Source organism: Bactrocera dorsalis, chromosome 1, assembly GCF_023373825.1.
Source record: "Bactrocera dorsalis isolate Fly_Bdor chromosome 1, ASM2337382v1, whole genome shotgun sequence".
Lineage (NCBI taxonomy): Eukaryota > Metazoa > Arthropoda > Insecta > Diptera > Tephritidae > Bactrocera > Bactrocera dorsalis.
In genome coordinates, this window is record NC_064303.1 from 72,156,151 (window position 1) to 72,171,682 (window position 15,532).

Genomic DNA, 15,532 nt, shown 5'->3' on the forward strand with positions numbered 1-15,532 from the left:
CATTCTGCCCCCTTGTATTCGATAGGTGCGTCACAATCAGTCAGGTTCCATTACACAGTTTCGGCGCTTGCAGATTGCGATACACAATAACTACAGATCCAACTTTGAGACGCAAATGATGCGGTGGCATACCAAGCCTCTCCAAAGAATTTAAAAATTCTACAGGATAATTCACGGCGTCGTCTTCATTGCCAAGACGATCGATCGATTTGTATGAGCGCAAGTCTCCCGGAATTTGACTTTGAATCTTCCAGTTTAAGTCAACAATATCGGTATTTTTGGCAGCTAAAATTGCGCGTGCACTCAAGGAATCGTAGTTACGATAATTTGGTTAATGTTCGGATAAACATTCGTGATGAGTTCATCTTTTGTGAATCGATAAACGGCAAATGGAATTGATATCAAACCACCGGAAGTATGAACCGGAATTGACACATTTCCAATTCTTAGCGAATACGATGTAAAATGTCTTCGACGATGCATTGCATATATAATCGTCAAAGTCAATTTTGTTGCTGGTGGTGTTTCCACTGGCTGTAATGTGTTCTCTGGGTTGAAATACACTCTGGCCAATCTCCAAATTAAATGCTAGACGCGCAACAGTCGGCAAACGTTCATGAATTTCAAAAGTAAATATCCTACAAAGCGCTTTATTGCAGTTCACCGACCGTATCGTTCAAGACCAATAATCGCGATGTTGCTTCCTTTGGCGACGTATTTACAAACGTATTTTATCGATTACACCAAACTGCAATACTCAACATTGACATGACTTTTGAATGTGAATTAGACAACAGTGGCGAATATGGTACGATCCATGTGTTGTCAACTTCGATACTCAGTCTTCTCAATTGAATGCTGAATGTTCTGCCGTTGTCGTCTGGTGAGCGACGCCGATAGAGTGGATATCCATCATTTCAGGTTTGTGTTTCCGAAAGAAAAGCACGTGGATACCGTTTCGTGCATTTATTGTCAGACATACAAACCGAAGTGGAATACTGATTTTCATCACTTAGTATAATACAGGATTTTGCGTGCGGCAAACCTCTCTTTTGCAACACAACAGAGTACATCTAGCATCTAACAACACCAGACGATCGCTTTCTGATTGACCGCGACGTATAATACCGCACGTATGTCATCGCATTCTGGGAGTACTCGATCATGTGCCTTAGGCTGTTAATGTACATATGTTGATGCCAAAAGAACGCCGACCGATATTAGCGCGACCTCTTCATGGCATCGTGACAAAATTCAAGCTGTAATTGAACACTTTGTTTTAAAAACACATAACATTTTCACTGAATAATTTTCAAAAATTTTTGAAACAAACGACAAATTTCAACGATTCAAATAATTGAAAAACAAAACAAAGAAATTGAAAACAAAATTTTGTATGGAAAAGATTATCTTTTTGGAATTTTCCAATTTTCCGACTTTTCCTCACAAAAGGCATACAGGATTTTTTATTTCTAAACTTTCCGCGATCCACATGGAACATTCTCTGAAAATTTCACCAAAATTGGTTCAGTCGTTCCCTTAGCGTTACTAATTCTTCTTCTTCTTTACTGGCGTAGACACCGCTTACGCGATTATAGCCGAGTCAACAACAGCGCGCCAGTCGTTTCTTCTCTTCGCTACGTGGCGCCAATTGGATATTCCAAGCGAGGCCAGGTCCTTCTCCACTTGGTCCTTCCACCGGAGTGGAGGTCTTCCTCTTCCTCTGCTTCCCGCGGCGGGTACTGCGTCGAATACTTTCAGAGCTGGAGTGTTTTCATCCATCCGGACAACATGACCTAGCCAGCGTAGCCGCTGTCTTTTAATTCGCTGAACTATGTCAATGTCGTCGTATATCTCGTACAGCTCATCGTTCCATCGAATGCGATATTCGCCGTGGCCAACGCGCAAAGGACCATAAATCTTTCGCAGAACTTTTCTCTCGAAAACTCGCAACGTCGACTCATCGGTTGTTGTCATCGTCCAAGCCTCTGCACCATATAGCAGGACGGGAATTATGAGCGTCTTATAGAGTTTGGTTTTTGTTCGTCGAGAGAGGACTTTACTTTTCAATTGCCTACTCAGTCCGAAGTAGCACCTGTTGGCAAGAGTTATCCTGCGTTGGATTTCAAGGCTGACATTGTTGGTGGTGTTAACGCTGGTTCCTAAATAGACGAAATTATCTACAACTTCAAAGTTATGACTGTCAACAGTGACGTGGGGGCCAAGTCGCGAGTGCGACGACTGTTTGTTTGATGACAGGAGATATTTCGTCTTGCCCTCGTTCACTGCCAGACCCATTTGCGTTGCTTCCTTGTTCAGTCTGGAGAAAGCAGAACTAACGGCGCGGGTGTTGAGACCGATGATATCAATATCATCGGCATACGCCAGCAGCTGTACACTCTTATAAAAGATTGTACCTGCTCGGTTCAGTTCTGCAGCTCTAATATTTTCTCCAGCAGCAGATTGAAAAAGTCGCACGATAGGGAGTCGCCTTGTCTGAAACCTCGTTTGGTATCGAACGGCTCGGAGAGGTCCTTCCCGATCCTGACGGAGCTTTTCGTGTTGCTCAACGTCAGTTTACACAGCCGTATTAGTTTTGCGGGATACCAAATTCAGACATCGCGGCATAAAGGCAGCTCCTTTTCGTGCTGTCGAAAGCAGCTTTGAAATCGACGAATAGGTGGTGAGTGTCGATTCTCCTTTCACGGGTCTTTTCCAAGATTTGGCGCATGGTGAATATCTGGTCGGTTGTTGATTTACCAGGTCTGAAGCCACACTGATAAGGTCCAATCAGTTTGTTGACGGTGGGCTTTAATCTTTCACACAATACGCTCGATAGAACCTTGTATGCGATGTTGAGGAGGCTTATCCCACGGTAGTTGGCGCAGATTGTGGGGTCTCCTTTTTTATGGATTGGGCATAGCACACTTAAATTCCAATGCATGCTCCTTATCAGTTCTTCGCCGCCGTGTTTGAGTAGCTCGGCCGGCAATCCATCGGCCCCGCCGCTTTGTTGCTATTCGAACTTATTCATGGTCGGGCAATGGAACGTCTGCTCCATCGTCATCGATTGGGGAATCGGGTTCGTCTTCTCCTGGTGTTGTGCTTTCACTGCCATTCAGCAGGCTGGAGAAGTGTTCCCTCCATAATCTAAGTATGCTCTGGGCATCGGTGGCTAGATCACCTTTGGGGGTTCTACAGGAGTATGCTCCGGTCTTGAAACCTTCTGTAAGCCGCCGCATTTTCTCGTAGAATTTTCGAGCATCACCCCTGTCGGCCAGCTTATCAAGCTGTTCGTACTCACGCATTTCGGCCTCTTTTTTCTTCTGTCTGCAAATGCGTCTCGCTTCCCTCTTCAACTCTCGGTATCTGTCCCATCCCGCACGTGTTGTGGTCGATCGTAACGTTGCGAGGTAGGCAGCCTGTTTTCTCTCCGCTGCGACACGGCACTCCTCGTCATACCAGCTGTTCTTTTGCACTTTCCGAAAACCAATGGTTTCGGTTGCAGCTGTACGTAAGGAGTTTGAAATGCCATCCCACAGTTCCCTTATACCAAGTTGTTGACGAGTGCTCTCAGAGAGCAGGAGTGCAAGCCGAGTAGAAAATCGTTCGGCTGTCTGTTGTGATTGCAGCTTCTCGACGTCGAACCTTCCTTGTGTTTGTTGGCGTGCGTTTTTTGCTGCACAGAGGCGGGTGCGAATTTTGGCTGCAACAATATAGTGGTCCGAGTCAATGTTAGGTCCTCGGAGCGCACGCACATCTAAAACACTGGAGACGTGTCTTCCGTCTATCACAACATGATCGATCTGGTTGGTGGTTTTTCGATCTGGAGACAGCCAGGTAGCTTGATGTATCTTCTTATGCTGGAATCTAGTACTACAGATAACCATATTTCGGGCCCCGGCGAAGTCGATCAGCCTCAACCCATTTGGGGATGTTTCCTCGTGGAGGCTGAATTTACCGACCGTAGTGCCAAAGATACCTTCTTTGCCCACCCTGGCGTTGAAGTCGCCAAGCACGATTTTGACATCGTGGCGGGGGCATCTCTCATAAGTGCGCTCCAAGCACTCATAAAAAGCATCTTTGGTCACATCGTCCTTCTCTTCCGTCGGGGCGTGGGCGCAAATCAGCGATATGTTGAAGAACCTCGCTTTGATGCGGATTGTGGCTAGACGTTCATTCTCCGGAGTGAATGATAGTACTCGGCGACGGAGTCTCTCTCCCACCACGAATCCAACACCAAACTTGCGCTCCTTTATATGGCCACTGTAGTAAATGTCACAAGGACCTACTCGTTTCTGTCCTTGTCCCGTCCATCGCATTTCTTGGACGGCGGTGATGTCAGCCTTTATCTTTCCGAGGACATCTACCAGCTGGGCAGCGGCACCTTCCCAATTAAGGGACCGGACATTCCAGGTGCATGCCCTCAAATCATAGTCCTTATTTCGTTTGCCATGGTCGTCATCAAAAGGGGGGTCTCTCATCCGAGGCTGTGTGTTGTTTTTCATTGGGGGAGGTTTTTACGTGGCGGGTCCCAAACCCAGCGCACAACCCTATGCAGGGGATTTTTCGCCTTCTCACGTTAGCTCGCCTTCAAACGGATGTTCTTAGGCTACCCAGAGGATACTTGGTCAAAGACCGGAAGTCGTGAGCTGCTTGAGTCATATGTAAAAGAATCGTTTCTGGCCACTCCCAAGTGAATGGCGATCAGAGAACTTTCCTCACTTGCGTGAACTTCTACACATGACTCCATCCTAATTACTAATACATAAACAAAAATTCATTCGTTTGTATGGAAAAAAAAGAAAAGGGCTGTTTTTAGGGGTTTTCGGCAATTTTTCAAAATTTTCTTGTCGTAAAAACCATCCTTGAGCCTCAACGAACATTTTAAAAAAAGAATTGGCAAAATTGGTCCAGGCGTTTTTGAGTTATGCGCTTACCAACACATTTAGCGATTCTTTTTTATATATAAGATTAACGATAAATGTGCATAGACTAACTGATAGAAATTCTGTATGGTATTTCTTCCCTGGATAAGCGCAGTCATTTGGTATTCTAACGTTCCTAAGTCACGTTTGTCTGCGTGATGTAATGTTAGGCATTTTACTATACTATTCCAATTGAGTGGTGTGTTATACGATTCTAACGCTATATCTGCTTTTCCTACTATTTTGTTCCTTATGACGCTAAGGATGCCATAATATTTGGGTGTTCCTGCCATAGAGCTATAAATTTACAGTACTCTATCGACACTTTTCTTCCATGAAATAAATTCTGCAGGGTTTCCGGAAAAATCTCTTAAACTTCTTACAATATCGGGTATTTTATCTAACTCGTTTAGGTTTCCTCTGTACCTTTCTTCTATGGTCTGGTCGTTTCCATAGTTAATATCTGCGTCAGGGTTTATTATTGATTGTACTATACTTCTACACTGTTGTGCACAAATAGACGCTATTCTGTTCTCTAGGTCTTCTGCGGACATATGGTTTGGGGGGGAATTGGGATTTGGAACGTTAAGGATGGGTGGTCTTACTAAATTGTTAGGGTTAGCCATATTGATTCGCAAAGTTCACTATAATTTCATCTTTGTTTTTATTATTATTTTTTTATTTATTTTTTAATTAGTATAAAGGTATGGTATCTCTATTTACTATTGAAACGTTTTTTTTTATTACTATAGCATCTAAAATATTAAAATAATTAATGACTTCCAATATTAGGTAGACCTGCTGCATTTTTTTATTACTTGCTGCTGTTTATGATGCTATTGCTGTTATTGGTGATGAGTTTTGTTGTTGCTATTTCTGATGTTGTTGTTATCGATGATTAGTTTCGTTGTTGCTATTGCTGATGTTATTGTTGTTGCTTCATTTAAATTTCTCAATGTAAATTGTCTTTATTCGTGCTTTATTTATTTTAAAATGTTGTCTCTGCTGCTTGATGATTGTTTTTTTATACACAAAAATGTTTCTCACAATTTAAATTTTAATAAGTGTTATCATTTGATTGTTTGTTTTTTTTTTTTCTTAATTTACCGCACCGATCGCTCGAATTTCGTCCTTTTTGCATATCTTGCTACTGGGGATTCGGTAGCGACACTTTATCGCGCGGTTGCCTGCGGACGGACACTACAGGCAAAGGTTTTCACGAAATTTTTTTTTTTATTTAAATTCTCGCGATTTTAGCTCGGGTGTCAGTTAATAAAATACATTTTATTTTAGTTTTTTAAAAAAGGATTTTATTTTATTATATAATTTTTTTCCGATTAGTCACTATTACTCGTTGGGAAGACTATGTCTTCTTAGTCCAACCTTTTTGTCAACCGCACTTATTAACTACCACTTAACTACTGAATTGAAACATATGTTAAAAATTAGTTATTGGAATTAAAAGTGTGTGAGCATCACATGCAGTACAACGTGACCGTGCATTCAATGCAGACGCTACGTCAGCACTTTGGATCGCGCGTGCAACGATCGGAAATGGGCTAAACAAAATTTGGGACGTAAACTGGAAATGATAGTCAGCGAAAGTATAGCAAAGATATGCTTAATAATTATTAAGAAATGTAAATATGTTTGGTGAGAAACGTAAATATGTTTAGTGTTAACTTGTATGTCGCCACTGCACTGCACTCTTATATGGTCACTGCCTCACTTCTTTTTTTTCACTGTTTTAACTGCACTTTTGTCACAGCACAATTTGTTTTTTTTTGAATTTTATTAGACTTTTTTTTTGTTTTTCGAAACTTGTTCACTTGGCGTATGTTAAAAATATGCACTTATTTGTCACTCAGCACAAGTTTTTTTTTTCTATTTTTTTTACAGTGCCTTTCATTATGGATCGAAAGACCAATATTTACTTACTTCGTTTTAGCCCCCACTCACCTTGGAACACGGCACTGGTTATTTCACCGGCAATATTTAATTAGGAAAAATACACAGTTCGGGTTTTTTTTGCTCTATTCAATTAAAAAGGACACAACGTGGGGTTTTTGTTTTATACACTGCACTGCCACTTCAAAATATTGGGTTGTCAAAAAAGTCTTGCGGTATTTTTATTGAGTCAATTCGTGTGGCACCCATACATCGAGCTTCTTAGTGACTCCAAGCTTCTTCAAATGGTTTACGAATATAACGGTTTGATGACTACTATGCCGGTCTCTTTCGACCAATTCAGCGATTTTATCGCAATTTTCAACGGCACGCCTTCCGGAGCGTGGCGCATCTTCGACCACCTCTACACCAGAACGAAAACGTTGAAACCATCGTTGTGCGGTAGAAATGGAAACTGTATGTATGGACCCCATAAACTGCACAAATTTTATTGGCGGCTTGAGATGCATTTTTGCCTTTATCGTAGTAGTACTGTAAAATATGCCGTATTTTCTCTTTATTTTGCTACATGTTTGCGACGCTATAACTCACGAACGACTTAAAAGAAACGACAATCAATCAAACACATGTTAGCGCGTGAAATGAGCTTTCCAAAAAGGTATAGCATGACTAGGGTGACCATCCGTACTGATTTTCGCAGTACTGTACTGATTTTGAAGCACCTGTTCTGCGTTTTTTTTGTTTTGTGAAAATGGCAACATGTTCTGTTTTTTCCGAACGTACTGTTTTTTGTTCTGAAATTTAGCACCCAGCAGCTTAAAAAGTTTCTACTACTGGACAGCCTTTTAATGATTAAGGTATTATCAATATTAAATTGTCATCCCTGATGTGAACAGCTGATTGCGGGTTTGAATTATTTTGCTTTCTGTAATGTTCTATTGACAAACAACTAGGTAAGTTTTATTGCCAGTAGTATTAAAAACTTAAATTGGGAGGAATTCTTTTGTTTTAGCTTTACAAAATGCCTCCTTCCCGCAGAAAATGCGTTTTTAATAAACAACTACCAGAAGAATACACCTTCATAAAGGAAATTAACAGCGGTACAGTGAAATGTACAAAATGTTCTACAGTTTTCTCTATTGCCAATGCAGGTAAACACGATGTGCTACGCCATTTACAATCTCAGAAACAACGAAGCCGATATTGCAGCTTCTAGCAGCAAAACCGTGATGAGCTTTGTAAAGACACGTACAATAGACGATCAGCGAAGAAAAAGCAGCGTAAATGAAGGCACCGGGGCATATCACACTGTGCAGCATAATTTTTCATTTCGTTCCAATGACTGCACATCGAAAATCATTAAAAGATGTTCTGATGAAAATTATTCATCAGCTCACACCAAGTGTGAATCTATTATTTGTAATGTATTAGCACCACATGCATTGCAACTAGTGAAAGCTGATTTTAATGCTATCAATTTTATTGCCGTTTTTTCCGACTGCTCAAATCATGGAAGTATGAAAGTGTGTCCTGTTCTTGATCGATATTTTCTGCCTGAGAAGGGTGTGCAATTAAAAATATTGGAAGTAAATGATCTCCGTGGTGAATCGTCAGATATACTCACAAATTATATTTTTGATCTCATGAAAAAGTTTGCATTAAGTGAGAAGTTACTTGCTCTTTGTGCAGATAACACTAAGTGTAACTTTGAAGGAGCTGCAAGACGCGGGAAAAATAATCTTTTCCATAAATTGGCAGTATCCACTGGCAGCACCCTTATTGGCGTAAACTGTGCTGCTCACATTGTTAATAATTGCATACAAAGTTCAATAGAGTGTCTTCCGGTGTATATTGAAGTCATTGTCGTTAAAATATATTCTTACTTTTATATATACACGGTTAGAGTAGAGCATTTAAAAGAAATTTGTGAAAATATTGATGTCGAATATAAAAAAATGCTAGGTTTTAGTAAAACAAGATGGCTTACTCTAAAGCCAGCTATAGAACGGATCTTAAAACTTTTCAAACCACTAAAAAATTTTTCTTTTAAACAGCCTCACTGCCCAAGCCTCTTAAAAACTTTTTTTGAAAACTCAACCTCAGAAATGTAGCTTTTCTTTATTCGTTGTCAAGCATCTCTTTTTCATAATTACAATGGAAAAGAATATAGATGTAATGCTTATTTCAGAAACTCATCTAACAAATAAAAATAATTTCAATATACCGGGATTTAGACTATACATATGTTACAAATCATCCGGATGAAAAATCGCATGGTGGCACGGCAGTGTTGATTAAAAATCGTTACAAGCTACAACAATATCACTAAAAAATCGGGGTTGTGACTTAAGCCTTACCGCTATATACTGTCCACCTCGTTTTAAACTAGACTTTTTTGGAACACTAGGTCAAAGATTTCTAGCAGGTGGAGATTACAACGCAAAACACACGTACTGGGGCTCACGTCTTATTAATCTGAAAGGACTACAGCTGTATCAAATTGTTATAAATAGGCGCAATAACCTTGAAATAATATCTCCTGGTAAGCCAACATATTGGCCTAGTGATCGTAAGAAAATACCAGATTTAATTGATTTTGTTGTAATCAAAAATATAGATAAATCGCACATAACAGCAGATACACTCTCCGGTACTAATAAAATTATGTGAACAACCAATATTCGTTAATCCAAAAGTGGGTCTAACTTCTTATAAAACAAATTGGCTAAAATATAAAAAAATACGTCAGTAGCCAAATTAATATTGAGTACAAAATAAATACAGGAAGAGATATTGACGAAAGTATAAGAGAAGTCAATGATATAATAACCAGCGCAGCTGTCTTAGCAACACCAAACAAAAGCTATGAGCCGCTTGGTTTCACAAAAATCTCTAATAGAGAAATACTTGTAAATGTAAAAAGGCGTGCAAGACGTGAATGGCAGATAATTCGTTCCCCTTCTACTCAGCTTCAATTAAAATCTGCTGTACGTAAATTAAAAAAAGCGCTTAAACATGAGGAAAAATTGAACACCGAAATGTATGTAAAGAAGCTGTGTCCGAATTCAAACAAGCAAAATTCCCTTTGGAAAGCCCAAAAGTCAATGAAGCCACCAAATGACTTCAACATGCCTATACGAGACTTGGGAGGAAATTGGGCTCGAAGTGACTTGGAAAAGGCTAATTGCTTTGCAAATCACATAGAAAAGGTATTTCAACCCAATTTGCCAAAGAACAACTTTAAGCTGTCAATCTTACCCAACACAGCTAAAGAGTCGCTCGAGCCTCTTATGACTTCACCTTCTGAAATCATTGGTATCATCAAAATCCAAAAATGTCGCCGGGACATGATAAAATTTCCCCAAAAATGCTAATTGAGTTACCAATTATTGCTGTAGAGGTGCTCTCTTTGATTTTTAATGCAATTCTTAGTTTCGGATACTATCCAATTTCATGGAAAAAGTCGCAGATTATCTTGATAGATAAACCTGGGAAAGACTTAACACAGCCGTCTTCATACAGACCAATCAGTCTTCCAGTATCCAGTATCAGTATTACTATCAAAGATATCTCCTTTCCTCTACGAAAATACTCGTAACACAATACTAATGCATCAATTCGGATTTCGTGCGAAACATGGCACAATAGAGAAAGTAAATAGAGTTACTAACGAGATAAGGAAAGCATTTGAGCACAGGGAGCACTGTTCAGCAATATTTCTAGATGTAGCTCAGGCGTTTGATAAGGTGTGGCACGAAGGTCTTTTATATAAGATCAAAAAAATTCTACCTTTAGAATTGTATAAAACATTGAAATCTTATTTAAAAAATAGAAAATTTATGGTAAAAGTGGAAGATTTCATATCTGATGAACGTCAGATAAGGGCTGGTGTACTTCCCGGGCCGTGTTTTAGACCCAACACTATACATCATATATACAGCAGATCTTCAAACAGCTAATAATGTACTAACTTCAACTTTTGTGGACGACATAGCTATAGTGAGCCGTAACAAATGCCACATTTTAGCATCAAGAATATTAACGGAACATTTAAGTTCTGTCGAAGAATGGCTAGCGAACTGGCGTATAAATGTGAATGAACAGAGGTGTAAGCACGTTATGGACAAACGAAAAATCGCAAATGAAAATTGAGACTGTGAAGTCAATTTTAGTTACTAAGTGCAATTATGAAATGGACTGCATAGAGTTTAAAAATTTCTTACAAAACGAGGAAAATTTGATTTATTTATTCCTCTGAAAAGTACAAATAATTTTAATTCAATGCATATTTATATTTTTATGAAATACTTAAAATAAAAATAAGTTTTTTAATACATATCTTATATATAAAAATGAAACCGTTTTCGTTGTCACGGCATCACGCGTGAATGGCTGAACCGATTTGGCTGATTTTTTTTTTTGCTGTATTTGTTATTATTAGGAGAAGATTCTTATGTAAGAAAAAATTACAAAAGTTTCCGGAAAACCCCTAAAAACAGCACTTTCCTTTTTCTCATACAAACGTTTTATTTTGTATATACATACATACATATGTACATATGTAAGTAAAAATGATTGTTTGTTTGTCAGTAACGCTAACGCTCGAGAACGGCGGAACCAATCTTCATGAAATCAGAAGTTGTTCGCTGTGGATCGGGAAAGGGTTAGATATAAAAAAAACCATATACTTTTCATAAGGAAAAAAGAAAAATTGGAAATTTCCAAAAAGTGACTTTTCATACAATTCTTTTTTGTTTTGTTTTTCAATATTTTGATTTGTAAATTATTTGAATCGTTCAATTTCGGTCGCTTGCTTTTTTATTCCGGCTATTTAAAAGAAAAATTATTGAAAATTATTCAGTGAAAACTTTATGTGTGTTTCAAACGAATGGATCAATTACAGATTGAAATTTGTTACGAAGCAACGAAGACATCGCGCTAATATCGGTCGGCGTTCTTTTTGCCATCAACGTACGGCAGACTCCCAGGATGCGATGACATATGTGTGGAATTATGGATTGCTGTCAATCAGCAAGCGATCATCACGATAATACAGCAAGACTTTTCAAACAACAGCTACGATGTTTGATGGACTTTATCTTGAAGCAACATATGTACTAGTATATACAAGTATGGTGCAGTCAGATGCTGGATGTACTCTGTTGAGTTGCAAAAAAGAGGTTTCCCGCACGCACACATTCTTCTTTGAATGGTGGATGGTGGTTACACCTGATCGAATTGAAGAAATTATTTCTGCGGAAATTCCTCATGCAGAGAAAGATCCATTATTCTACGAAGTGATGAAAACCAATATGGTGCATGGACCTTGCGGGCACCACAATCCCACTTGCAATAAATGCACGCAACACTATCCACGTGCTTTTCTTTCGGAAACGCAAACTGGAAATGATGGATATTCACTCTATCGTCGTAGCTCATCCGACGACAATGGCAGGACATTTGCCATTCAACTTAGAGTAGTGAATATCGAAGTCGACAACATATGGATCGCACCATATTCGCCACTATTGTCTAATTCACATTCAAAATGTTTGATATTGTAGCTTGGTGAAATCGACTTTTCCGACTGTTGTACGTTTCGCAGTTCATTTGGAGAATGGCAGAGAATACAGTACAGCCAGCGGAAACACTTCCAACAACAAAATTTACATTGACGAGTTTGCGTCAGTGATTCGTTTGTGAGAACATTGCTCTATTTGGAAATCCCTTGATATTATGCACGGAATGCATCGCCGAAGAAATAGGTACGCAGAAAGCAAGGCCAACCAATAGATTGACATCCAGGTGTGTTCTCAACTAATTCCTTAGGACGAATTTACATAATCCACCCGAAAAACTACGATTGCTAATACCTTCGATTGCTATTAATAAATGTACGTCGTTCAGTTTGATTTGAGTCATTGCGCACATATCAGCCTTCAAATCTGCGTCAATTATGGAACACGAACAAAAGTACATTGCCGAAGACATTTTACATGGTGTTCGTTAGGAATTGGAAATAAAATCTATTAAATATATTTGCAAGTATGTGAACAAAGGTAGTGACATGGCTGTCTTCGGAGTTGCTGCCGAAAATTCAAATGATGAAGTCACTCAATATCAAATTGGCCGCTATGTTAGTAGTAACGAAGGCATGTGGCGCATATTTTCGTTTCCAATACATGAACGACCCCCTACTGTTGTTCACTTGGCCGTACATTTGGGAAATAGTCAACGGGTGTATTTTACAGATGCAAACGTATTACAACGAGTTGTCAGGCCACCATCGACAACATTAACCAGCTTCTTTGAAATGTGCCAGAATGATGATTTTGCCAGAAAGCTACTTTACTCCGAAATGCCAAGATATTATACCTGGAATCAATCATCCAAAAAAGTTCAACGACGAAAACGAGGACAGCCAGTTTCAGATTACCCACAAGTATTTTCCACCGATGCACTAGGCCGTCTTTATGCAGTCCATCCCAGTCAAGACGAGTGTTTTTATTTGCGTTTATTGTTAGTCAATGTTCGTGGTCCAACATCTGCGAACTGTTAATGGTGTATTGTGTGACACATACAGAGAAGCCTGTCAACATTTGGGATTGTTAGAAAATGACACTCATTGGGACCAGACTCTCGAAGATGCTGTGATTTCGTCAAATGCTAAACAAATACGAACATTATTAATTTTGTCTACATGCTTCCCATCAGCACCGACTGATTTATGGCATAAATACAAAGATCATATGGCGAAAGATATGTATATTGCATCAGATGCGTCTTAGAACATCGAATGCAGATTTGCAAATGAACGAAGAAATTCACAATGAAGCATTAATTTTAATTAAGGATATGTGCTTCATGCTTACCAACAAAGTATTAATACAAATAGGAATGATAGGACCCAATCGCCCAATGTTCGACTCATTTGATCAAGAATTGAGACGCGAAGCCCAATACGATTCCGAAAAATTACGAGAAATGGTTGATATAACAGTTCCCCTTTTAAATCAACAACAAAAATATGCTTACGATACGCTCATGAAAGTAGTTAACGATGGAACTGGCGGATTTTATTTTTTAGATGCTCCGGTGGAACTGGGAAAACTTTTTTGTTATCATTGATTTTGGCAACAATTCGGTCGCAAAAGGGAATTGCACTTGCCCTAGCTTCATCAGGTATTGCAGCTACGTTGTTGGAAGGCGGTCGAACAGCTTATTCAGCTCTCAAGCTGCCTTTAAACCTTCAAATTAATGAAACTCCAACTTGCAACCTTTCGAGGAATTCTCCGATGGCCAAAGTGCTGCAGCAAACAAGATTGATCATTTGGGATGAATGTACGATAGCACACAAAAAATCTTTGGAGGCATTACATCGCTCGATGCAAGATTTACGAAATAACAAAAACCGGTGGTGCAATGATACTATTGGCAGGTGATTTTCGATAAATATTGCCAGTTGTTCCACGCTCAACGCCAGCTGATGAACTGAATGCCTGTTTGAAGTCGTCCATTTTATGGAAATACATTAAAACACTTAAATTAAGTATAAACATGAGAGTCGAATTGCAGAAGGACCAGTCTGGAGAAGTGTTTTCCAAACAACTGCTCGATATTGGTAATGGTATTATTGCTGTTGATACATCATCTGTATACATTACATTCCCTACCAATTTTTGTGGATCAAAGACCGAACTCATGGAGATGGTTTTCCCAAACATTGCTCAAAATTACGTAAATCACATTTGATTAAGCGAACGTGTTATATTGGCCGCAAAAAATGTTGATGTGAATGAAATGAATTTTCATATTCAAGAGAAAATAGCTGGCGAATTGAAGAATTACAAATCAGTTGATTCCATTACTAATGAAGATGAAGTTGTCAATTATCCAACAGAATTTTAAATTCGCTAGAATTGCCCGGCTTACCACCTCATAATCTGCAATTAAAAACCGGATCAGTAATTATTATGTTACGGAACATAAACCCGCCACGTCTGTGTAATGGTACCCGGCTTGCGGTGAAGAAATTATTGAACAACGTCATCGAAGCCACAATTTTGAAAGGGAAGTACAAAGGCGAAGACGTTTTAATCCCACGCATCCTTATGATACCGAACGACATACCATTCAGCTTTAAACGTTTACAGTTTCCAGTGCGGCTTGCATTTACAATGTCAATAAATAAATCGCAAGGGCAGTCGCTAAGTGTATGTGACATCAACCTAGAAAATCCATGTTTTTCACATGGCCAATTATATGTCGCCTGTTCCCGTGTCGGAAAACCATCAACATTATTTATTTATGCGCCAGAACATAAAACTAAAAATATAGTTTATCAAAAAGCATTAGAATAGAGAGAAGCAGTGAAGGGAATAGAGGCTATTAGCTTTCTAGAGCGCGCGTGGTGTTGAGCTCAGTGTTAACTTCAAAATGCCAAGTGTTTCAATAGCGATTTGTAAAAATATAAGTGAAATTATGGAACCCTATGGAATAAACGCTATTATGAAAATATATATTTTGTTTTTCATTTAATAAAATTAATAAAGTCCTCCTCACGTATGACGAAATCCACCCGAAAAACGACGATTGCTAATAACTTCAGTTGCTATTGATAAATGTACGTGGTTCAATTTCATTTGAGTCATTGCGCACTATGAATAGTAGAGTGTGTGTAACTTTTTGAGAAGCAT

The 15,532-nt window shown here is 39.0% G+C and overlaps 1 protein-coding gene across 1 annotated transcript in view; it reads right to left on the reverse strand.

Moving 5' to 3' along the window:
- Positions 1-3,011: 3,011 nt before the first annotated feature.
- The window catches only part of LOC125775355 (uncharacterized), a 191,930-nt gene continuing 179,409 nt past the window's right edge, over positions 3,012-15,532 (reverse strand). The window contains exon 2 of the mRNA XM_049445852.1: positions 3,012-4,288. Coding sequence (XP_049301809.1) covers positions 3,027-4,288 — 1,262 coding nt within the window. The 3' untranslated portion in view covers positions 3,012-3,026. The remainder of the gene's footprint in view (positions 4,289-15,532) is intronic.